The following is a 24,726-nucleotide window of genomic DNA, read 5'->3' as shown; positions in this document are numbered from 1 at the left end:
TAGACCATCAGATATTTCTGATATCATAACAGTGTTATTGGCAAATAGTATGATAAAAAGTTTGGGATACATTCCAATATCATATACCGTAAAAACTGGTTTAATTTTGCGCAGGTAATTTTTAGGGCTGAAAATGCTTAAAAAATCTACTATCAGTATATTTTGCGCATCAACAAAATGGGGAAAACAATGTCCAGGGAGTCCCAAAACCGATGTATGAAGGTGACAATTTCAATGCAAAATATTCCCCATAAATGCTTGACAACTTGCACAAAAAGTGTTGTATTTAGAAGAAATAACATATGAAAACCGCATTGTGTTTGTTTTCTTTTATTGGTCACCGTAACCTGAAACTGAAATATCTAGCAGATGTCCAAAACATTGGCGGTCTGGTCCGCCGTACTCCTTGCACATGTCAATTTTTTGAGATATTACACATGAATAGTAATCAGGAATATTTGAAAAGAGAAGAATATATTTACTTAAATTGGCACAATAAGTAATTAGTGTGTTTGAGATCATTAACAATCAACAGCAACCAGCTAGCGGATACGTAGTTTAGCTTGCAACAATCACAGTGTGCATAATTTGTCAAGATTTGTAAGACAAAATATTCTTTTCCACCAGGTAAGATTCCAAGTCATAAAGGTAGATTGAAAAAAGGAAGGGAGATAAAATAACCAGATAAATATTTGTTGCGGGATCAGACTGGGTTGATTATCGGCGATCAGGTAGCTCAGTCAGAAGAGCTACATTTTCTTCTCTCCTGTTACAGAATTGGCACCCAACTAAATAACCAACGGTTGTGGTGTTTGAAAGGGTCTCGTATGTATTCAAAAAAAGAGGGAGGAGTATAGCGGGACTGGACTGGGTCGATTATCGATGACCAGGTAGTTCAGTCGGTAGAGCTGTGACTAGAGCACTCAGCTAGTGTTCGGAGAGTCCCGGGATCGAATCCCGGTCTTGCCGCTACATTTTCTCCTCTCCTGTTACATATGGTACCATGCATGTAGATATTCAAGGTAAATCAATAATGTTCGCTGATCTTGCAGAATTGCCTTACAGTGTTATAATGAATGCAGTAAATGTATGTTTCATTGGTGTGATTGATTTAAAGGCAGTTCATGTGGTGACCAAGAAAAAGGTAAAATCAATACTTTCAGAGTGATCAGGGAACATTGATAGTCAAGGCGGGGAAAACATAAGACGACCTGTGTTATACAAATAATGTTTAATTGATTTTCATTAAATTGTCTCGAAGGTGATGACGAGTGTGTTATGAACGATAAGCTTAATATGTTTTTTGACAAAAAGTATTAACAGCTAATGTCATATTGTGTTTTAAATTTAAATAATCTTTTATTTATTCATTTCATTTCAAGCATGTACATGTCATAGAATATTAACAAATATCAGGTATATGCTTAAATCATATTACAGTTAAATTCAGAATTAGGAATTTGAAGATGATGATAGTAATTATTTTCGGATTGAAAATCATTACAATATTAAGCTTCCACAGTTGAAAATTACTTCTTTTTGTTCACACAATTCTTCTCCTAGGCTGTTTTCAGTTGAAATGATACATGCATGCTGACATTCTGTAAAACATAAGGAAACAATAAATGTATTAACAGAGTAATTACTGAAAAGGTTAATATCATATAATTAAACATTTTAATCATAAATAGCAATACCAGCATAGAGGAAATATTATTGAAGTTTAATTCCCGCTGTTCTTCAGTCCTCCTGTTCTTACATGTAAGAGTTTTGTCCTTCATAAATTGATTGTAATATACAGTCTATAGCCGTTGTTATATAATGTGCACAAAGAAGTATAAATACACACGTATGCATGGGTACAGTGGTAAATTAATAAGTTATACAGAAAATGATGGTGCGCAAAGTCTATTTTGTTGAGTAAAAAGTTAAAAAAAACTAACATTGTTCACACCCTAAGATGTAATCGCACTAAAAACAGTGATCATGTGGGCATTTGTAAGACTGTGCCAGGTGTTAGAGATTAGTTCCGCTCGAGTGATCACACAATGCAAGTGAGAGTCGGGAATATGTTTATGTAAGTTTTAATTGCTAATCTCTGATGCTTGTTGGTAAAATATAACTCAGGATAATTGCTAAACAATTAACAGTTTTCTCTACATTTGTTACAGATTGAAACAGCTTTTTAAGTGCCGTTTTACGGAAGAATTATGAAGAAGAAATCGGCATTTTCGTCGATCTAGTAGTCCAAAAAATATCACTTCGAGTTATATGAACATTCCACATATGATTTATGTCATTCGGCCAAAAATTTATACTTCGTATTATCTAGTTTAATGAATATGCTGTATGTATATGATCAGAACGTCAAGCTCTTGTGGTGAAAATAACTAAAATGTTTTAAAAGTATGGTTTAGTGGTAATCTCTGAACGTGCTTTAGTATATAAATATAATCTGATATTTATACATGTGCTTATAAAATTATCGATAATAATGGATGTGGTAAACATTCATACCTTATTAACTGCCGTTAGTTTAAAGATTACGCCACCTTGGACATTTACAAAATGTTCACCGTCTGTCACGTGCTATTTTATCGGTAGTCCAAGTTTGTCCAAAATTTTGTTAGAGTTGTCTTTCTTCCATTGTGGATTTACACGTACATGTGGCATAACGCAGCCGTGATAAACAAATCTCCATATCGTCCTGAAATATATTTGCTCCCGAACTAATGTGATTCAAAGTGCAAAAATCATTATTGTAACAATTTTAATGTTTGAGGTGAAATATAGATTTCATTTTTTCCGTTGCGGGATAATTGTCACTAGTAGGGACTAAACGCGTGGGGCGAAGCGAAGCATTTTCGGGACGAAACGTCTTCATGTATTGAAAACAACATTTTCAGGACGAAAAGTCTAGATACATTGTACACAATTCAAGTGAAAATTTTCCAATCTAAGATCATTTGGACGATGTATATGGTAAGGATATGAAAGCAGTTATCTACTATTCCTATTTCAACATTACAGATACGCTTATTTCAGTAACTTTCATACTCAAAATTTGCTATTTAAAATTCCCGGTAAAATCAAAGTTGTTGAATACACTGCCTCTAGGAGCGCTAGTATCTGCGAGCAAGTTCTTAGCCAATCATATTGAGGAAATTGACTGTGAGAGAATTTTGCAACCACGATCTCAATGGCGAGGTAACCCTCGCCAAAAATATGTTTTGTACACTAAAACTTAACTCTAATCACAATGATTTTAGATAAAGATCTTCATTCCTTTCTGTAACAGTAGAAAGATAAGTTAACATTAATTAAGAAAGACAATAGGAAATCTAATAATCTCTACCTTGACTAGTCTTTAAAACATAGAATCAGTGCCCTATCACATATAGAATCAGTGCCCTATCACAGTGAAAATAAATGATTTAACATACCGGTAGAAAATAAATAACACTAAATAAGAAATTGTTTAACCCCTTGACACGTTTTAAAGGTAACATATTGTTGGCCTCACCTTGGCATATGAAGGACTACGTATGATTTTTTGGCCCCTATAAATATATAAATATAAATCTGTCGTTCAAACCTGTTGTTTAGTGATCAAGGTGTTGAATTCCAAATATCGAGTACACTGTACATCCTTGATACAGTAATATGATAGTTGTGTATCAGTGTAGCTGCATTTACTATGCATGGGAACCAACTAACCATCCTAAACATGCATAAAACATGAAAATGTGGAAATTTTGATAATTTTGGCCATAATTTGGGGATGAAAATCATTAAAAAAATATTTTTTTTACGATTTTCATGATACTAAAGCCTACTTTTACATTCTTTATCAAAGTTTATATTTCTCCAAAATATGCATCTTAAGTGTCTTTATATTATTCTCAGTAAAAATTCAGTTTGATCAAGATTGTAAACTACTGTTTCTAAGCCTATTTCTGATGCTGCAAAATTAGAAAAATTCCATTAATTACTGAATCAGGCATATACAATGTACTAAATATTACAATAACCACAACTTAATTTCTTAACATTTTCTTTAAAAACTGATGGATTTTGGGATCAAAAAGGGCCTTAATCATATAGACCTTTAAATATTTTACAATATTTGGCCTAAGCACAGTGCATTGTACATTATGCAGTGAAGTATTAACACTAAAACAAATGAAGGTATCAATGCAATTGGAAGGTGGACTAACAGAAAAAAGTTTATTAACTTCCTTTGAAATGATGGTAAATATCTAGGGGTGACAGGGATCATATGCAAAACCATTGAAAGATTTTTTTTTCATCTCAACTCCAATGTTTTTAACTTGCATTGTCAGCTAAAATGACCACTGGATGTCAGCAAGAACAAACAGACTAGGCCAGGGTCATGATCTTCAACAATCTTTTTGTAAGTGACCTAAGTACAGTATTTGCATAACAGATTTAATATCAGTTTTCATTTAAAACAGAATTTTATATGCTTGTTCTATTTGATTTGATTTTCTGCCTTACTTCAGTTATACCTGACATGTCGGTAATTTATTTTATGCTCAATATGACTTTTTCAATTCTGACAGTTTGAACTGACATTTATTTATCTCTGAATGTGATACAATCTGTCTTTCATTTGCATAAAGATATCACAAATACCAGTAAACATATAAAAGTATTGGATAATACTCAGAAAATAATTTACACAAGACTTCTGTGTAGAAGAGCATTTTTGTATCACTTACAAATTGTACTATTGTTTTCATTTTTAACACTGAAAACAGTTAAAATCATCATGTAGAAAACCAAGATGGGAACCATAATTTCTTTCATACATACACGTGTAATGCTGGCTGGTCTATGGCAATACACTCATGTCGCCTGAGGCTGTATTGCATGGCTACCCATGCAATAAAGCCTCGTGACGTCACGGCGTCAACAAAATCTCTATTTCCTCGGTAAAATTTTAATATTTTTTTCACAAAATTGACTGGTTTTACTATAAAAGATGCCAGCAACAAAATTTGTGTTGAAAATATCACGTAATTTTTCATGTATGGAAAATTAAATTCCAGTCGTGGATTTCTGCGAATTTATTTCAAAATGGCGGGATATTATAGTTGTAAAATTGCAATAAAACGTCGAGGTATGACAGAAAAATACTCTTTCATAAGTGGATATGAAGGATAGGGATATTCTACCCTCGGGATCACAAAATGTTACAAAACCCTCGGCAAGCCTCGGGTTTTACTACATTTTGTGACCCTCGGGTAGAATATCCCTATTCTTCATATCCACATATGAAAGAGTCTTATAATAATACACCATGCAATCACAGGGCCATGTTGTATAACTGAACACAATATAATGCAAAACAGCACAATAAATCTAATAACACAGCTTAAGTAAACAAGAGGCCCATGGGCCTTAGCGGTCACCTGAGTTCAGACACAGAATGAAACAAAGACATGCATATAAACACTATACATTAAATTTGCCCATCAGGCCCTTAAAGTCAGTCAGTGATTTTATAAATTTGACTTTTTAATCTATGAAGATTATTTGGTTCCATCAAATCTGTGAATTCAGAAGAAAGATTTTTGAAATGTTATCCATTTTGACCCTTTTGGCCCCACCCCTCTGGCCCTTGGGGGTTGCATGGCCAGGACCAATATGGATATGATGTTAAATGCTATCTCAGGCTAATAATTCTAACCCAGATTGACTAATTTCCTATGAAAACTAAGCAAATAATGTTCTTAAATGTGTTTTTCCTATATAAATTGTAGGGAATTTGACCCCCTCCCTAGGGCAAAATCTGAAATCCCAGGGCCATGAAATTCACAAATTTTTGTAAAGGGCCTTAAGACCTTCCAATCTATCAAGAGTATCGGGTTCCATCAAATCTGTGAATTCAAAAAGAAGATTTTTGAAATTACCATTTTGACCCCTTTTAGCTCCGCCCCTCTGGCCCCTGGGGGCCGGCCATGACCAATATGGATATGATGTTAAAATGCTATCTCAGGCTAATAATTCTAACCCAGTTTGACTAATTTCCTATGAAAAATAAGCAAATAATGTTCATAAATGTGTTTTTCCTATATAAACTAAAGTAAACTTGACCCCCTCCCCAGGGGGAATCATGAGACCCCAGGGTCATATTATTCACAATTTTTGTAAAGGACTTTAAGACCTTTCCATATATTCAGAGTAATTGATTCTACCAGTTCCAGAATTTCATAAGAAGATTTTTGAAGTTTTAGCCTATTTGACCCGTTTTGGCCCCGCCCCTAAGGCCCCTGGGGATCAGTCATGGAGAATTTGGTAATAAGATTCAATGGCCATCACATAGGGATAATTCTGACTACAATTGACTAATTTCCTATTATAATGACTAAATAATGCTCAAAAATGTGTTTTCTTTATATAAACTATAGTAAACTTAACCTCCTCCCCAGGGGGAAACCTGAGACCCAAGGGTCATATAATTCACAATTTTCATAAAACACCTTAAGACCTGTCCATCTATGAAGAGTATTTGATTCTACCATTTCCAGTATTTAAGAAGAAGATTTTTTTTAAAGTTTTAGCCTATTTGCCCCTTCTGGCCCCGCCCCTCTGCCCCGAGGGGGTTGACCAGGACCAATATAGATATGATATTAAAATGTTATCTCAGGCTTATAATTCTAAACAAGTTTGACTCATTTCCTATGAAAATTGAGCAAAAAATGCTCATAAATGTGTTATTCCCTATATAAAATATAGTTCACTTGACCCCCTCCCTAGGGGGAAACGTGAGACCCCAGGGTCATATAATTCACAATTTTGTAAAGGACCTCAAGACCTTTCCATCTATGAAGAGTATGTGATTCTACCATTTCCAGAATTTCAGAAGAAGATTTTTGAAGTTATAGCCTATTTGACCCCTTTTGACCCTGCCCCTAAGGCCCCTGGGGGTCAGTCATGGAAAAATTGGTTAATAGGATTCAATGGCCATCTCATACTGATAATTCTGACAATATTTGACTCATTTCCTATAACAAATGATCAAATAATACTCAAAAATGTGTTTTCCCTATATAAACTATAGTAAACTTAACCCCCTCCCCAGGGGGAAACCTGAGACCCCAGGGTCATATAATTCACAATTTTTGTAAAGGACCTTAGGACCTTTCTATCTATGAAGAGTATTTAATTCCATCACATCTGTGAGTGGAGAAGAAGATTTTTGAAATTTTAGTTAATTTTACCCTTTTGGCCCCTCCCATAGCTCCCTGGGGGGTGGGGACCATATAATTCACAATTTTGATTGGCCTTATGCCTTAGAAGGTTTGTGCAAAATTTCATTGAAATTGCTTCAGCAGTTTTGGAGAAGAAGTCGAAAATGTAAATTGTTTACGGACATACAACGGACGACGCACGACGACAGACAAAAGGCGATTAGAATAGGTCACTTGAGACTTCGTCTCAGGTGACCTAATAAAGAAACTAATAACACAGCTATATAAATATTATTGCTATTTCCCTAACTTCATCTTTATGTGAGAAAGATGATATGCACTCTTCCCTGTGAGATAGATGAACACTACTGTACTTACAGCTCAAAATAGAAGGGTTTTGACAACCCAAATGTTTTTTACTTGTTTTCAAACATAAAATAACACATCTCCAGGTACTGAACGTAAACCGATAGGTTATGGCCAAAATAAGGCTTAATTACTAAAACTGTCTGGAAATAGTAGAGGCCATGATTGAGATGATGTAAGTTACTTTGGCAGTATATACACAAGAGATTGCAGCTACATATATATCCCTCCCCTCCATTTCATGGTAAGGCATAAAGTATGACAGGACAACCAGAGACGTCGGTACCCACCAGTTAATGTGTAAACCAAATGGACGACTGTCTGATCCTCATATCCAGCACATCATCTAACTTTCATTTTATACTGCTTATCATACTCATATCAATCCAAATAGTTTTTCTGACAGTGTCAGTTGAAAGGCCTTTCAAATTTTGTATTTAACCCTAGCTACCATCTCTTTGAATTGAGAAGAAGATTTTTTGATATTTTTGCCATTTTGACCCCTTTCGGCCTTACTCCTCAGTTGCCAATCATTAGCAACCACATAAACTCATTCAAAACTGACCAACGAAGATATCAGGCTAAACACATTGATTTGTATATTTGGTTCGTTGGTTACAAATTTATGTTTGTATCAGTTCCAACTGTAAATGCTAAATGTCTCAGTTATGACTCAAAGTTTTCTAAGGTGTGTGGTACAAACCCTGCTGTCTATTCACCAGTTTAAGACAGAAACATAACAACATTACCCGAAATAAAAATCTGACAACTTGGACATTTTATATATGCTGGTGCACATTCACTGCAGCAACAAATATGGCCACATGGCAGAAATGCTACATCCCTGTAATTCTCTTCACAAATCATACAAAGTAATATCCTTCTTTGTGCTTCATTTTCTTCACAAATCCTGACTAGTTCTGAAACAGAAAGAAATATTAGATTGCTAAATTTCAATATCTTCTTACAAGAGATCCCAGAGAGATCTTCATACTCGTTATGGTATGATCTACATGTATATACAAGTCATAGGACCTTGTTACGTAGGAGATTTGGTCAGTCTCAATATGGAATATATAAAACATGTGATAAAGAGAATCCAATCTGATTGAAATACAGATCCTTATAATCACTACATTTGATAAGAGGATCTGACAACATCCCATTAAGGGTCATGTCCAGGTGACCTTTGAAAATGACCAATCAAATTGCTGCCTGCAGAATCTTAAGTGAATTTCAGGGGACAAAATATTTTTAGAAAGCTGTCAGAATTATTTTAGTGTACATAGTTATATCACCCAAAGAGCATAACAAAGTTAATTGGACAATGTATACTGGGGAAAAAATGGTTTGTTTTTCAATTGATGTAGAAAGATGTAGAAAATGCATTTGATCTGAAGTACACGTGGTATAAAGTTTATCCGAACATGACCCCTTATGGGATGTAGACATATCCTAAGTTATATCACACTCTCGATAACTGGAATATATTGAGTTTTGGATGATTAAAATTAGGTTAATTCCTGTTACCCAGAGTGGTTTTTTTTTTTTCTTTTTTTTTTTCTCTCCAAGACCTGGATCATAGATCTAGAAGTCATGTCGTCTGTGCAGTATCTCCAGCTTCTTCAAAAGTGTGACGTCATAATTTGGAAATATCGTGATCTCGCGTGTGATTTGACTTAAGATATAGACATATCCTAAGTTATATCACACTCTCGATAACTGGAATATATTGAGTTTTGGATGATTAAAATTAGGTTAATTTCCCAGTAACCCCATTATACCTTTAACATTCTACAAAATTCCCAAAACTAAACCCAATACTCATCCAAAACTCATTAAATTTCAGTTATTCACCACAACTTCTTCCTGATGCAAATTCTTGATGTCAGCAATCAACCTTCGACTATAGACTTTCATTTCTTATGACCTTTACTCCTATTAAGTTGGCAACAGATCGTAATTTGGTATCATCTGCCTTGCATCAACTTTTCTCAAAAAACAAAAAGAGATAATTATCAACTTTAGTCAATGCATTTTATTCATCATATGTATTATATCTAAATCATACTAGCATACATAACAGTCATTCTGTGCCAGAAAATATCTATTATTGTTACACATTTAATATTGGGTAAATGCACATTTCTTAACTCACTCGCAAAACTGAGAATCAACTTATATGCATTATTAAGTATCATGCAGATTCAATCATTATAGAACATAACACAACTATGACTACAAACTTCCTAAAATTTATGGGAAAGCTTTCACCATACGCCCAACATCACCCAATCTCTCATATATTATATCCGCTCTGTCTGGGACATTAACTACATTTCTCAACATATTCCCAACAACACCATTGTGTGCCATCCGTGCCATTCGAGAATACCTGTCTAAGCTACCTTTCGTGTGCCACCCAACGTGCTCCATAATTTCACTTGCATCGCCGTAACCAGACACTGCCAAGGTAACAGCACAACCACCTCTTAGACTGTGAGTTGTTTCCCCTTGATCCAAACCCAAAGATTTTAGGTAATGCTTCAACCTACTATACATAAGGGCTGTGGAAACTGGGCAATCAAGGACTTGTTTGTTTGAGTGGTCCAGTGGTCTGAACAGATAACCATATCTGAAATCCACCCCCATATCCTTACTGCTACTTACGAATTTCTCTAGCCCGAAAACGGGACAAACTACCCGGTTATTTGAGCGCATCACTGTAAATTCGTTTGTCTTTCCATTATTCAACGTTTTCCCTACAGAAACATATAATTAGGACAATTGAGGTGATGAATTTTTGTCTTTCCCTTTATGTCCTTGTGTACTAGGAATTCACAAATATCATCTGGTGTGACTAGAGCTAAAGATATATCAGACACCTTAAGAAAGGTACACAACTCTTTCTCAAGAGCAGTTTTCTTTCTATTGTACTCTGAGTCGTCAATTAAACTGTCCAAAAACTTCAACCTTTTTTTGGTGACAAAATTCTGCCCTCCTCTTAATGACGATGAGTCAGATTTCTTACCACAAGATTGGCAAAACCTGTACCCCTCGTCGTTGGGGTACATACAAGCCTCACAAGATACTGTTGGGGACCAGGTCTTTGGAGTTCCTCGCCGTGCCTGGAATATCAAAAGAACACCAACTTAGCTGCAAACAGGTCATGAGCTAGAGCTCTAGGGCAAAAACCTGCCTTTGATGGTCCCAAAATAACATCCTTATCCCCTTTCCTGCCTAACAGCATGTGGTCAGTGGTGCGAGACCAAATCACCGGCCACCAATGTGGGAGGGTGTGAGGCGTGGGAAAATAAATGTACAAGCCTTACATTTTTGCTCTACCAAGTACTTTAGAGCCACTGAGATGAGACAGAATGGTGGGAAGATGTATCCTGCTGTGTCCCCAGAGATTTCCTGTGCAAAGAAGTTTACCCCATCTGTATGTACTGTAGGACAGGGTGTATAGTGTCGCAAGTTGTTCCCCCTTTGGTCTACCATAACATTGGAATCTAAGGACATGTAATCTATCAAATGAGGTCCAAACTTTTTCTGGACATCCTCCCATGATTTCTCTGAAAGTGTCCAATCTTGTAACGATAATCTGCGGGACTCTATATCTGCGGGGTTAAGTTTTGATGGGATATAGCTAACCTTCAAATCTATGTTGGCCCGTTGAGTGAGTTGAAATAAGCCCTTAATGAACTTAACCAGCTCTGGACACTTACACCCTTGCCCCTCCCATGCAGCAACTACTGCCTTATTGTCCACCATAGCATCAACCCTATGATTCTCCAGTTTATCCTCCAATGCAAGGATAGTCTGGTACAATGCTTCAGCTTCCTTAACATGGATGGGTCGAGAGTCGCCGCGAAGAAAGAAATCCCCCAGTGCCTCTCCCTCTACAACTGCGCCCCACCGAAACAGAGAAGCGTCTGTGGCAAGATTTACCTGCAAGTGCTTCTCTACTCTCCATGGCACAAAACCTGACCAGCTATCAATAAACTTCCAATGCTCAATTTCACTTCGAAATTCTCCACAAACCTGTACCTGTCTACTGTTTTTTGAGGCCACCCCTATTGCTCTGTTTATATCCCTGATGTAAAGCCTAGCAGCAGGCACCGCTAACATGAATGATATACACTTACCTGCAAACCTCTGGAGTGTCTTCACATCTACGTATTGACACTGGAGAATACTTTCCCTTAATGACTGAAACACCTGCTTTTTCTCCTCTGGTACACAGAATGTCTGCCGGACTGCATCAACAAACATGCCCAAAAACCTGATAGCCTGACAAGGAACAAACACAGACTTTTCTATGCCTATAAAGTAGCCCAACCGTGTTAGGACTTCGCAAACGATGAACAACGCCCCTTCTGCCTGCAGTATCCCAGGCTGTTGTGAAGGGCCAGAACTACTCAACAGCTCTGCTATTAGCCTACCGTCAATATACTGTAGACACGGCACTCCCAATCCCCGACAGTATCCTGTTGCTGCCATACCCATGGTATGGTATATGTAAGCACTTGGCTTGAACCCAAAAGGTAACGTGTTATAGGTATAATACCAACCTGCGAATTGAACCCCAAAGTATTTTTTAGAGTCGTCATCCAGCTTCACATGATCATAACCAGACTTATCATCCACCGATGTCATGAAGCAACTATGGGAAATAATCCTAGGCACTTCTTTTAAAGTGTCAAGGGCAAATGGCAAATCACGTATCCACAGGTTTAGAAAACGTTCATCATGACACAGTCGTGGTTTGGTTGGCTCCACCGTGAGTGGCATGACCAGATGTGGGGGGTCAACTTCTCCCACTTTCCCCCAGACAGACATTGATCCATTACATACCCTTTCTCTCAATGATTCTACAATGAAATCCTCATGGCCTATACAAGTGTTAGCATTAGAGAAATACATGGGTGGTGGAACATCCGAATTGTATGACTTTCCTTTAAAATTCCCCTTAAACGGACAAAGATAAGTGCTCACATTAACCCCTGACGATATCCACCCAATAACCTCGTCAGTAGCTCCGATATTCTCCCAAAATCTAACATAGTCATGCACATTACCAGCTAAGTAAAACCCAGGCTTTCTCAATGGCAAACTGTCCAAATCAAAACTTTTACCAGCAGCAACCTCCTCAGCCGTGGCATGGAAGAATGGAGGCTGGAGAGTTTTCCCTCTGTAGTTCACCCACTGTGTCTCACGATTCCGGAACTGTACAGTGGTTGGGTCAAAATTTACCCTCCTTTCCCAATCGGGAATATCTGGATAGAATTTTGCTCTTTTCTCACCATTCTGGAAAAGTCAAGTATCGAAAAGAAAAGATTTACAGAGGTAAAAAACTCACCAGCCTCCATTCCACGTGACAGAATATGCCACTAAAGGATAAGTTCCTCCGGAATGAAAGCTAGGCGAAATTAACATAAATCGATTAGAGCCAAGACAATGATTGCACTCTACCTGAGCAGAAAAACCTAAAATCCAGCATGATACAGTACGAAAACTAGCAGAAAAAATCTTCTAAAGTTTACTAGTCTTTCTTAATTTTTGGACAGTCACTGACAAAGTGTCCCTGTTCCTTACAATAAAAACAAGAACCTCTACCTCGAGGGTTCCTATCCCCCTTGTTCCTCCTACCTTGCCTGAAAGAGTGCCCTCCCTCGGGAGATAAAGGATGGGGATATGGCATATAACTATAGGGGCTACCTACTCCTGGCACCCCTGGAAGGATTGGGCCCGGTGCTGCCATCGTTGAAAAATTCTGGTTTGGGTGCATCATGTGCGGGTAAAACATTGGGGAAATGGGGTTTGGAACTTTACCTGCCGCATTCTCACTTTTCTCTCTCTCACTCATGACCTCAGAACATTTCACCCAATCTGCTACAGTCGCACTGATTTTTCGGTCCTCATTTGACCCTAACAATTTCATGCAGAGACCACAAATGTCTGGATGTGCCTCAAATTGCCTACATGCAGATAAAGCTTTGGCATAAAAGTCTGCCTCAGAGTGCCCAGCTTTTATAGCATTCTCCACCAGGATTTCCATTGCTGTAACCAGGGCCTGCCCTTTTGTCAATGAAGGCTTGCTTGCCAGGGACCTTACGTGTTTTAGTGATCCTTCCACCGTTTTTTGCGACATCAGCTTCAAGTCTTCCTCCATCCGCTGCATGCGGACCTCCATATCTGTTGATATAATAAAATTCAATTAACAAATCAATCAACCGTAGCATTTATCTGTAGTCCGAGCAGCATAAAAATCAAATGACAGCCAATGTGATTTTTTTTTTTTTTTTTTAACAAGGTCCAAATTTTACCTGGTAGCGTTGCTTTGGCCGACTTATCTCCCTTCTCGTTTACTGCAGTAATTCGAGTGGACTTGTCGCTCGTGACCGTCCCAGATTGTAGGGTTGTTCCCCTTGGTGCCCCCACCTTGTTTGCGTGTATAATTGCGACATGAAGGAGGAACCTTAATGATATGTCTGTCAAATTTGTTCCCGCCAGCGAAAGGACCAAACTTGCCTCCTGTCCTGTAAGCCACAATATAAACACCAGGTCTCAATATTTACCCAAAACTAACACACTTAAAACATAAAACTACCTTTCTTGGAATCATAAAACCAAACAAATTGAAGCAAGGTATAAAATAAATAGTCAATGAATCTCAGCCAAATTTATATTACATAAAACAAGATATTAACTGTTAAAATGAAACATATTCTAAACATTTAATCGGTGACCTGGAAATTTACACTAAAATATTTGTTTCATCCATTAAACTATGATTTTTACCTACCAGTGAGTTTTTTAAATTCTTTCTGTAATTCGGCTGTCGAATATCCAGAGAGAGGGTGGTCCTTTTTCAGCCTTGCAGTGACCAAGTCCCCCATCTCCTCCTCTAACGTTGCCTTCACTTCCAAAATTACTGGCAAGATATCCTTTTCCACTAGGCAATGCCTAGCTTTCAGTATTTGGTATGTCATCTGTAAGAACACATTCCCAAAATTAGGAATTGAACTAACCCCAGTTTCATAACGTGTTGTTTAATATATATATTACAAATTATTTTCTCATATTAAGATAGGTATACTTGTGATAATTGCATCCTTAATCTCGTGTAACTTGGTAGTTGTATTAAATACCAGACACTCGAAAAATTGGCGTAAGACAATTCGCCCCTAAATAAATATCATGAGGGCTTTCATAATCAGTTTTCTCTGCCATGTGCCTGTGACACTTTTCTGTCACTTGTGATCAGCCGCCCGTGACCTTGCCCCCGACCGCATGGGGCTTGAAATTTTGAAACAATAATTATCCGGAGAAAAACTAACCACGAATCGTTATAAAGAGAATGAAAAATGAAAAATAATAAAATGGCCATACATATATTGCCCGCAAATTGAAAACCAGAAAATACATCTCGACTTTCACTCGTCGGTCTCCTCTCGTTGGCCGGGACCACACTTTGGCGCCCTTGCTACTTATCCCAAAAAATTTACAAAGTCCTCGTGCCTGATAAAATTAATCATTTAAATAATCATACTCCATAAAATGTGTCTACGGCTTGACCTCCTGACACAACCATATCGCCAGCCCACGACTTGGGCGACCAATTATTATTTTTCCCTGGCCCCGCCATCAACTTAATCGAGAAATCCAAACACGTGGTCTGTGGGGAAACGCCTCGTGGATTAAATTTACGAAGTAATACAGAAAATAATCCTGCGTACATCCCACATCACACTACACATGTCTCCGGCCGAACCTCCTGACATGTAAATAAATGGCTAGAAAGTGAAAAATTTAAAACTTCTTACCGTCTCTAGGCCTACTCATCAGACGTGGCGTCCAGCTCATTCGGGTGCTTCTTCAAAAGTGTGACGTCATAATTTGGAAATCTCGTGATCTCGCGTGTGATTTGACTTAAGATATTGTCAGATCTATATTTAACGGAATGGTTATAAGGATCTGTAAATTTAATAAGATTGAAAAGAATCCGAAACATTACATATTTTCTAAAAAATGGCAGTAACAATGCCAAAAGTCCATATCCAGAAAGGCAACCTGTCAACATCTTGTTTTACAACAAATATGTAGTGATTATATTAATGAAACAAATATCCCACATTCTTTATCAGCTACTGACAAAAACCTATGTGAGGGGCAGTTAACCGTTGATGAATGCAAACAAACCGTGCTTAAAATGAAATTGGGAAAGAGTCCGGGGATGGACGGTTTAACAGTAGAATTTTACAGAAAATTTTGGAGCGATGTAGGCGATTTAGTTGTAAACTCTTTAAATGAAGGCTACGCCGAGGGCGAATTTTCAAATATGCAAAAATGTGGAATTTTATCTTTAATACACAAAAAGGGTGACGAGGCCAGTGACACTCCTCAATGTCGATTATAAAATACCTGCTCAAGCTCTATCGTTCAGGTTAAAACAAGTTATCGAAAAAATTATTAATACAGACCAAAACGGGTATATAAAAAATAGGTTTATTGGTTTCAATATTAGACAAATTCAGGATGTTATAGATTTTTCGGAACATTTTAACATTGATGCATCGGTTTTATTTTTAGACTTTACTAAGGCCTTTGACACGATTGAATGGGAGTTTATGTTCGCTTCTTTAGAAGCATTTGGCTTGGGGGAATCCTTTATCAAATGGGTAAAATCTATGTATAATAATGTTTACGGGTATGTTTCTAATAATAACTGGATTTCAGACAGATTTAATATACATCGTGGTATTCGACAAGGTTGTCCGTTATCTTGTCTACTTTTTATCATAGCGGCCGAAATTATGGCAATTAGGATACGCTCCAACAAGAATATATGTGGTGTAACGGTAAGAAACAAACATTTAAAAATAAGTCAATTAGCAGATGACACAACTTTGTTTTTGAAATATTCTGATATAGTAACGGCCTTAGAGGAAATTGGAATGTTTGGGGAACTTTCTGGGTTAAAGATTAACAAAGACAAATCAGAGGGTATTTGGCTAGGGAGAAACAAATTTAGAAATGATGTATATGAGAATATAACCTGGAGTAGAGGGCAAGTAAAATCGTTAGGATATTTTTTTGGACCAGATAAATTTGCCTGTCAGAATCGAAACTGGGAGTTAAAATTAGAGGCTATAGAACGTGACATTAAGAATTGGAAGAAAAGAAAATTAACTATGCTAGGTAGAATTACTGTCGTAAAAGCCATACTTTTATCTAAAATTACATATATAGCGTTGACTCAAAACATAAGTAAAGTACAGATTAGTGTATTGGAAAAGATACTTTTCACCTACATTTGGGATGGGAAAATAGAAAAAGTTAAGAGAAAGACACTTATCGGTAAACACGAGGACGGCGGGCTACAAATGATCGATGTGGAATCTCATATATATATGTTAAAAGTGGCATGGGTTAAAAGATTTTTTGATAATGTTGGTGCTAACTGGACCTCTATTCCATTTTTCTATTTTGATCAATACGGTATAGATGGCCTTATTTTCTTATGCAATAAGAGTCAAACTGACCATGTAGTCAACTTTAAATCAGATTTTTATTTAGATATAATAAATGCGTGGAAAATTGTGGGGGGTGGATACAAATGCAATCCACGAAATTACCTAGATATAAGAAAAGAAATCATTTGGGGCAACAGACATATTAAAAACGGGAAATATTCCTTATTGTTTCCAAGTTGGGTTAAAGATAATCTATTAACAATTGACAATGTAATCGATGATTCTGGAAAAATCTGTGAGAAGTATATTTTGAACAAGCTGACCTCGAAACAGAACTGGATGTCACAGCTTATTATGTTGAAAAAATCAATTCCAAAATGGTGGTTACAGGAACTCCAATCTAATTCTTCTATTAATACAACAATCACGCATGATGCTTTGAAATTGCAAATAACGACTAAGAGTAGACAGTGTATTCCTCTTGAAAAGCTTACCAATAAAGTAATTTATGACTTATTAGTAAAGAATAAGAAAATTAAAGCACATACATTTAATTTTTGGAAAAATAAATTTGAATTGTCAAGCGATACTCAATTAAAAACAAGCCTCAACTTTAGTTTTCACTCTTTGGATGAGAATAAATTAAAAGTCTTTAGGTGGAAACTTTTCATGTGTATACTACCCTGTAAAAAATTACTGTACAAATGGAAAATAGAATCCAATCCTTTGTGTACTACATGTCAGGTAACGGAGGATTACGATCATTTCTTTATTTTATGTGAATGATGTTAAAAGATTCTGGGAAAAAGTCAATGAAACGTTTAAGAAAATTAAAATTGGAAGGAACTTTGCAAATATCAAATATATTATTACCGGCTATAAAACGGAATCGCCAGTATATGAAGATTTAAATGTCCTAGTATCGATTATATATTTTTCTGTTTATAAAACATACTACGTTAGTGAAAAAAGAACGAAGGAAATTGACATTTTTAGGGTATTAAAAAACGAATTGAAAATGTATAGCGATGTAAGGAAAATTAGGCATTTGCCAAGCAACACATGCATAAATAACTTTTTACATGCGTGTAATGATACCTGGTAAATTAATTTCTTTGAATTATCTAATTTGCATGTACATGCTTGTAATAATATCATGCAAAATATTGCAATTAGTATTCATACTTGAAAAAGGTTTTTTTTTTTTACTTTCTATGTATAAGATTTGAGTGTCGTAGCCTTTTTCCTTTTATATGGACTGTTTTGGTGGAATATAGGGCAATGACACTTGATGTATATCTGTACAAATGAAGATTGTGTGCGCATGAAATCAATTTTGTTAAGTATAATTGTATGTAATGTTTTTGGTTCATGACTCGCTCAGAAATTAAATACAGTGTATTTGAAACAATGGCGAAAAAAGATAATAATAATAAAAAAATGCACTATGATGACACTGAAAGAAGAATATCTTTAGCAAATAATGGAAAAAGTGAGACAATGGATATTTACAACAATTAAAAAAATTACTCAAACAATATATAAATATTCACATTTCTTCTCTCCGCATGATTGTATTATACTTGATTATTAGCGTAATGTGAGTCCTTGTAAGAAAGATGATGACTTAATGACTCTCACATAGCTTACTTTAGCTTTCGCACTTGATCTAGCCTGTCTCTCATTTCTCTACTCACTCCCTTTACCGGATATACTCACTCCCTTTACCGGATATTCTATTTTTCTCTAAGCTTTCTCGCTCATCTACATTAGTTCTACTTGCCACGCGCCCACGACTGTCTCGCCTGCCTCCACATCCTCTCTATTCTCAAACTCCCCCTTCCTGTCTTTTCCCCCTGCTTTTTTTTCTGCTCACTCTCGCTGTCTTTTTTCTCTTACCCTCTCTCGTTCTGTTTTTTTTCCTCCCCTTCCCCCTATCGCTTTGTGTTATCCTTACTCTCACTACCCTCCTCTCTATCTCGATTCTCCTCTCTTTCTCTCTATCTCCGTCAGAAATAATTACTGTTAGAAACAATGAGACTTGTTATTGTGAAAGATAAGAAAAAAAAAATATATATATATATACATATGCTATATACCATTGTCGCATTGGGACCATATATGCATAGAGAATGACCTTATAGTCCTGAGTGCTAAAAAAAAAAAAAAAAAAAAAAAACAAATATGTAGTGATATAAGTATTAGAGAAACCATCATATGAAATTGGAGATAAAAATCATTTCAGATTACTCCAAGAAAAAGTAGAAACAAAGTCCAAATGTCTGATGATGGTAGGCAAAATTAATAACAAGTCGAGGTTAACATTTATTTACTACAGTATTCAAAATTGAATTATATCACCTATCACCCAGAATACAAGAATCATCTTCAGGAGTGAAATTATCGTCAATTCCTTGTTGGTATATTTATTAACATTACCCTCTGATTACCTGTGTGTACCTAATTCCTTATTTTAATGAATGTAAACATTTTAAGTACATGTACCTTCATCAGACTGATCTTGTTCCTGAGGGGGGTCCTGAAATATGTCAACAGTTTCTCCTTCTGTGAAGGAGGAGCTGTCAATTCCATCCAGAACTCCTTCAATTCTGAGCTGAGGTACATCTAGAAAAAGAAATTACAAAATACATTTTTTGTAGGGAGCCTCGAGTCCTTTCCATTCATGAAGAGTATTTGATTCTACCAGATCTGTGAGTGGAGAGGAAGATTTTTTGTTTTTTTTGTCAATTTTACCCCTTTTGACCCTCCCATAGCCCCCTAGGAGTAGGCCGGTCATATAATTCACAATTTTGATTGGGCTTATGCCTTAGAAGGTTTGTGCAAAATTTCATTGAAAATGCCTTAGCGGTTTTGGAGAAGAAGTCGAAAATGTAAATTGTTCATCGTCGCACAACAGTTGACGACAGACAAAAGGCGATTAGAATAGGTCATCATGAAACTTCGTCTCAGGTGACCTAAAACAAAACCACGGAAAAACATGTCAGGTTGGATATAGACCTTACCATTTGTAGTACCAATATCCTGTTCTGTTGGCAGTGCAAACTGGCGCATCTAAAACAAAGTAAATACATAATATACAGTTAAACTCTGACCCCAACTTACTTTTGACATAGTGTAAGGTTTTTTATTCGAAAAAACCTTTCAGTTAGTCCTTAACTAATAATGGTTCACTATGTTCTGAAACAACATTTAAAAGTTACTTAATAATAAAACAAGAGGCCCAGAGGGCCTGTATCGCTCACCTGGTTTGTAATGCCAAGTAATGTTCTGAATACAGGTTCATTGTTTCTTTTCTTAAGGAATTTTAATATTAACCTCTTAATCCCCTATTAGGCCCCACCCCTCCTGCCCCCAGGGGTTCAGAGCCAAAATTTATACAAGTTCTGTTCCCCTTCCTCCAAGGATGTTTGTGGCCAAATTTGGTCACAATCCAAGCAAAACTCTAGGACAAGTAGCAATTTATAGGATTTACCTCTATTTCCCCTATTGGGCCCCACCCGTCCTGCCCCGGGGGGGCCAGAGCCAAAACTTATACAAGTTCTGTTCCCCTTCTCCCAAGGATGTTTGTGGCCAAATTTGGTTACAATCCATACAGAACTCTATGACAAGTGGCGATTAAAAGAATTTACCTCTATTTCCCCTATTGGGCCCCGCCCCTCCTGCCCCCCGGGACCAGAGCCAAAATTTATACATACTCAATTCTTATTCTCCCAAGGATATCTCTGGCCAAATTTGGTTACATTCCATGCGGAACTCTGTGACTAGTAGCGATTTAAAGGATTTACCTCTATTTCCCCTATTAGGCTCCGCCCCTCCAGCCCCCGGGGGGGCCAGAGCCAAAATTTATACAAGTTCTGTTCCCCCTCCCCCAAGGATGTTTGTGGCCAAATTTGGTTCCAATCCATGCAGAACTCTATGACTAGTAGCGATTTAAAGGATTTACCTCTATTTCCCCTATTGGGCCCCGCCCCTCCTGCCCCTGGGGGATCAGAGCCAAAATTTATACAAGTTCTGTTCCCCTTCCCCCAAGGATGTTTGTGGCTGATTTTGGTTACAATCCATGCCAAACTCTAGGACTAGTAGCAATTTAAAGGATTTACCTCTATTTCCCCTATTGGGCCCCGCCCCTCCTGCCCCTGGGGGGTCAGAGCCAAAATTTATACAAGTTCTGTTCCCCCTCCCCCAAGGATGTTTGTGGCCAAATTTGGTTCCAATCCATGCAGAACTCTATGACTAGTAGCGATTTAAAGGATTTACCTCTATTTCCCCTATTGGGCCCCGCCCCTCCTGCCCCTGGGGGATCAGAGCCAAAATTTATACAAGTTCTGTTCCCCTTCCCCCAAGGATGTTTGTGGCTGATTTTGGTTACAATCCAAGCCAAACTCTAGGACAAGTAGCGATTTAAAGGATTTACCTCTATTTCCCCTATTGGGCCCCGCCCCTCCTGCCCCTGGGGGGTCAGAGCCAAAATTTATACAAGTTCTGTTCCCCCTCCCCCAAGGATGTTTGTGGCCAAATTTGGTTACAATCCATGCAGAACTCTAGGACAAGTAGCGATTTATAGGAAATGTTGACGGACGGACGGACGGACGGACGGACGACGGACGACGGACGACGGACGACGGACGCCGCGCCATGACATAAGCTCACCGGCCCTTCGGGCCAGGTGAGCTAATAAGAATGTGGGTCAAAGAAGTAATACTGACGGTATACTCTCGGGTAATACAGATTCCTTATAACATATGTCTGTAAGATACAAATTACTTTAAATAGTAAATATGGAGTATGGGAAAAATCCAAACCGTGTAGACAAAATATATATATATATAATGTTAAGGAAGTGATTCTATCAATTTGACTTATCAAGAGTGTTTGATTGCATTACAATTGTAAATTCAGAAGATTTGAAATTTTAGTCATTTTGACCCCTTTTGGCCTCGCCTTTCTGGCCCCATCCTTCTGACCCCTTTGGGTCAGCTACGACCATTATTTGGATATTATATTAAAATGCTAAGGCTAACAATTCTAATCAAGTTTGACAAATATTAAAAGCTCATCTGTGGATGGTGGGCTAATAATGGGGTAAAAGCTTCACCTGGTCTTCTGTCAACCCACAACTTCCAGCTCTTATAGCAAAGAACTCTGGTCTACTTTCCAGAATGAAGGGACAATTTGGCTGTTTATCAAAGTGTACTGTCCAGGGGTCATCACTTTCTCTGATGTCGGCCAATCGAATTCCACAGCAGAAGGTTACACAGAAACTGCCTGAAAATTAGTAATTTAACTTGAAAATATTAGGGAGTCAATGAACATTCACATATTAAGTATTGAAATAGACATATAATTATCTCTTTTGGCCTGGTTGAGAAGACACTATTGCCTCCGGCTAGGGCACTATCCCAACAACCATGGGCAGCCACAATACGGCAGAAGTGTACCACGATATATTTTGATACACAACAGCTGTATTGTGATATATATATTGCATTATTTTGACCTTTACATAATTGGTTTTTATTTTGTACACAATGATACAAACATAAAATGCTATGTAATGTAGTTTTACATCATTTTTAATCGTGTTGTTGAGCAACAACAAGAGGCCCATGGGCCTTAACGGTCATCTGAAGATCATCTCAACAAATTGTAACAAGAGGGAGGAACAAGATGGCGGCTGTGGCAGCCATCTTGGATTTCAGATTGACCCGAAAAATAACAACACTTTGTCGGGACCATGTCAGAATCATTTCATGCAAGTTTCAGCTAAATCGCACCAGTAGAACTTGAGAAGAAGTTCAAGATGGCGGCTGTGGTGGCCATCTTGGATTTCGGATTGACCCGAAAAATAACAACACTTTGTCGGGACCATGTCAGGATCATTTCATGTAAGTTTCAGCTAAATCGCACTGGTAGAACTTGAGAAGAAGTTCAAAATGTATTTTCAAGATGGCGGCTGTGGTGGCCATCTTGGATTTCGGATCGACCCGAAAAATAACAACACTTTGTCGGGACCATGTTAGGATCATTTCATGCAAGTTTCAGCCAAATCGCACCGGTAGAACTTGAGAAGAAGTTCAAAATGTATTTTCAAGGTGGCGGCTGTGGTGGCCATCTTGGATTTCGGATCGACCCGAAAAATAACAACACTTTGTCGGGACCATGTTAGGATCATTTCATGCAAGTTTCAGCCAAATCGCACCGGTAGAACTTGAGAAGAAGTTCAAAATGTGTTTTTAAGATGGCGGCTGTGGCGGCCATCTTGGATTTTTGATCGACCCGAAAAATAACAACACTTTGTCGGGACCATGTCAGGATCATTTTATGCAAGTTTCAGCCTAATCGCACCTGTAGAACTTGAGAGGAAGTTCGAAATGTGTTTTCAAGATGGCGGTTGTGTGGCGGCCATCTTGGATTTCGGATCGACCCGAAAAATAACAACACTTTGTCGGGACCACGTTAGGATCATTTCATGCAAGTTTCAGCCAAATCGCACCGGTAGAACTTGAAAAGAAGTTCAAAATGTGTTTTATCAAGATGGTGGCTGTGGCGGCCATCTTGGATTTCGGATCGACCCGAAAAAAAACAACACTTGGTCAGGACCATCTCAGGATCATTTAAGGTAAGTTTCAGCTCAATCCCAGTGGTCAAACTTGAGAAGAAGATTGAAATGTGAAAAGTTTGCGGACGGCGGACGGCGCACGGCGCACGGCGGACGGCTGACAGCGGACGGCGCACGACGACGGACGAAGCATGATGGCTATAGGTCATCCTGATCCTTCGGGTCAGATGACCTAAAAAATGCTCCAATGTGAGGTTTTGTTTACGTTAACCAACACCTGAATTTAAAGCTAGCTTTACATTTGTATATAGTCTACAGACAATCGCTGCCTAACGCAATAACTCAACATGATTGTGTCTGCAAATCAATTTTGAACCTAAATAACGAACAAATTTGCAAAATAAACTTACGATCGTGATTAAACTTGAAAGGACCTACCAACTTTGTTGTTTTGACAAATGTGTAGGAATTCGAAAATGGCCGCGGGTGATGAAGCCATGCGTTCACCAGGTCTTAAATATGTTTCGAGAATTCTTCGGTATTGTTGATCGATGCAGCAAATCAGCTTGATAATATTACAGAAACTAGCCTAATGCCATTCAATGTCATGCAAATGTTTGAATCACTTGAACATTAAAGATGTTAGATAAAATCATTTGATCGACATCGGAATCGCTGAAAGCGATACATGGCTTCATATTATAGGAAAGCTTGCTGGTTTGTTGTTTTTATGACAAGACATTTTAATTACATCAAATCAATGAAATTATGATAATTGGAAAAAATATTGTAAAAAACCAGTACAGGTGAACTGTATCATGGTACAATATTTGTTTATGGTGCATTGCAATACAACAATAAACTGGATCACCGCTGCAGCCCTAAATTGTATGCAGACCTTTATGGGTTTAGTACATCACATGTGTAAGACCCCTTTTGAACACATTAAGGGACGCCTCGCAACACTACCGTATCTTCATTTCCACACCATGTTGTTGCATTGTATTAATTTGTATAAATATATAAAATTTGTGTTTTTTAAAACAAGATTTAGTTTCATGACGACTGAAAGTAGATCAATATA

The 24,726-nt window shown here is 37.5% G+C and overlaps 1 protein-coding gene across 6 annotated transcripts in view; it reads right to left on the bottom strand.

Annotated features, from left to right (window-relative positions):
- Positions 1–314: 314 nt before the first annotated feature.
- The window catches only part of LOC138333056 (uncharacterized), a 44,401-nt gene continuing 19,989 nt past the window's right edge, over positions 315–24,726 (bottom strand). For 3 of the 6 annotated variants that reach the window (XM_069281198.1, XM_069281188.1, XM_069281179.1), the window contains 4 exons: positions 22,179–22,348; positions 20,086–20,134; positions 19,568–19,687; positions 1,625–8,503 (listed from right to left, as the gene is read on the bottom strand). In XM_069281198.1, the coding sequence (XP_069137299.1) occupies positions 8,307–8,503; positions 19,568–19,687; positions 20,086–20,134; positions 22,179–22,348 (536 nt within the window). In that variant the 3' untranslated portion in view covers positions 1,625–8,306. The other 3 variants (XR_011209940.1, XR_011209941.1, XM_069281171.1) reach the window with 3 other exon arrangements.

Source organism: Argopecten irradians, chromosome 1, assembly GCF_041381155.1.
Source record: "Argopecten irradians isolate NY chromosome 1, Ai_NY, whole genome shotgun sequence".
Lineage (NCBI taxonomy): Eukaryota > Metazoa > Mollusca > Bivalvia > Pectinida > Pectinidae > Argopecten > Argopecten irradians.
Note: the sequence above shows the minus strand (reverse complement) of the source record. Positions and strands in the feature narration are given on the sequence as shown.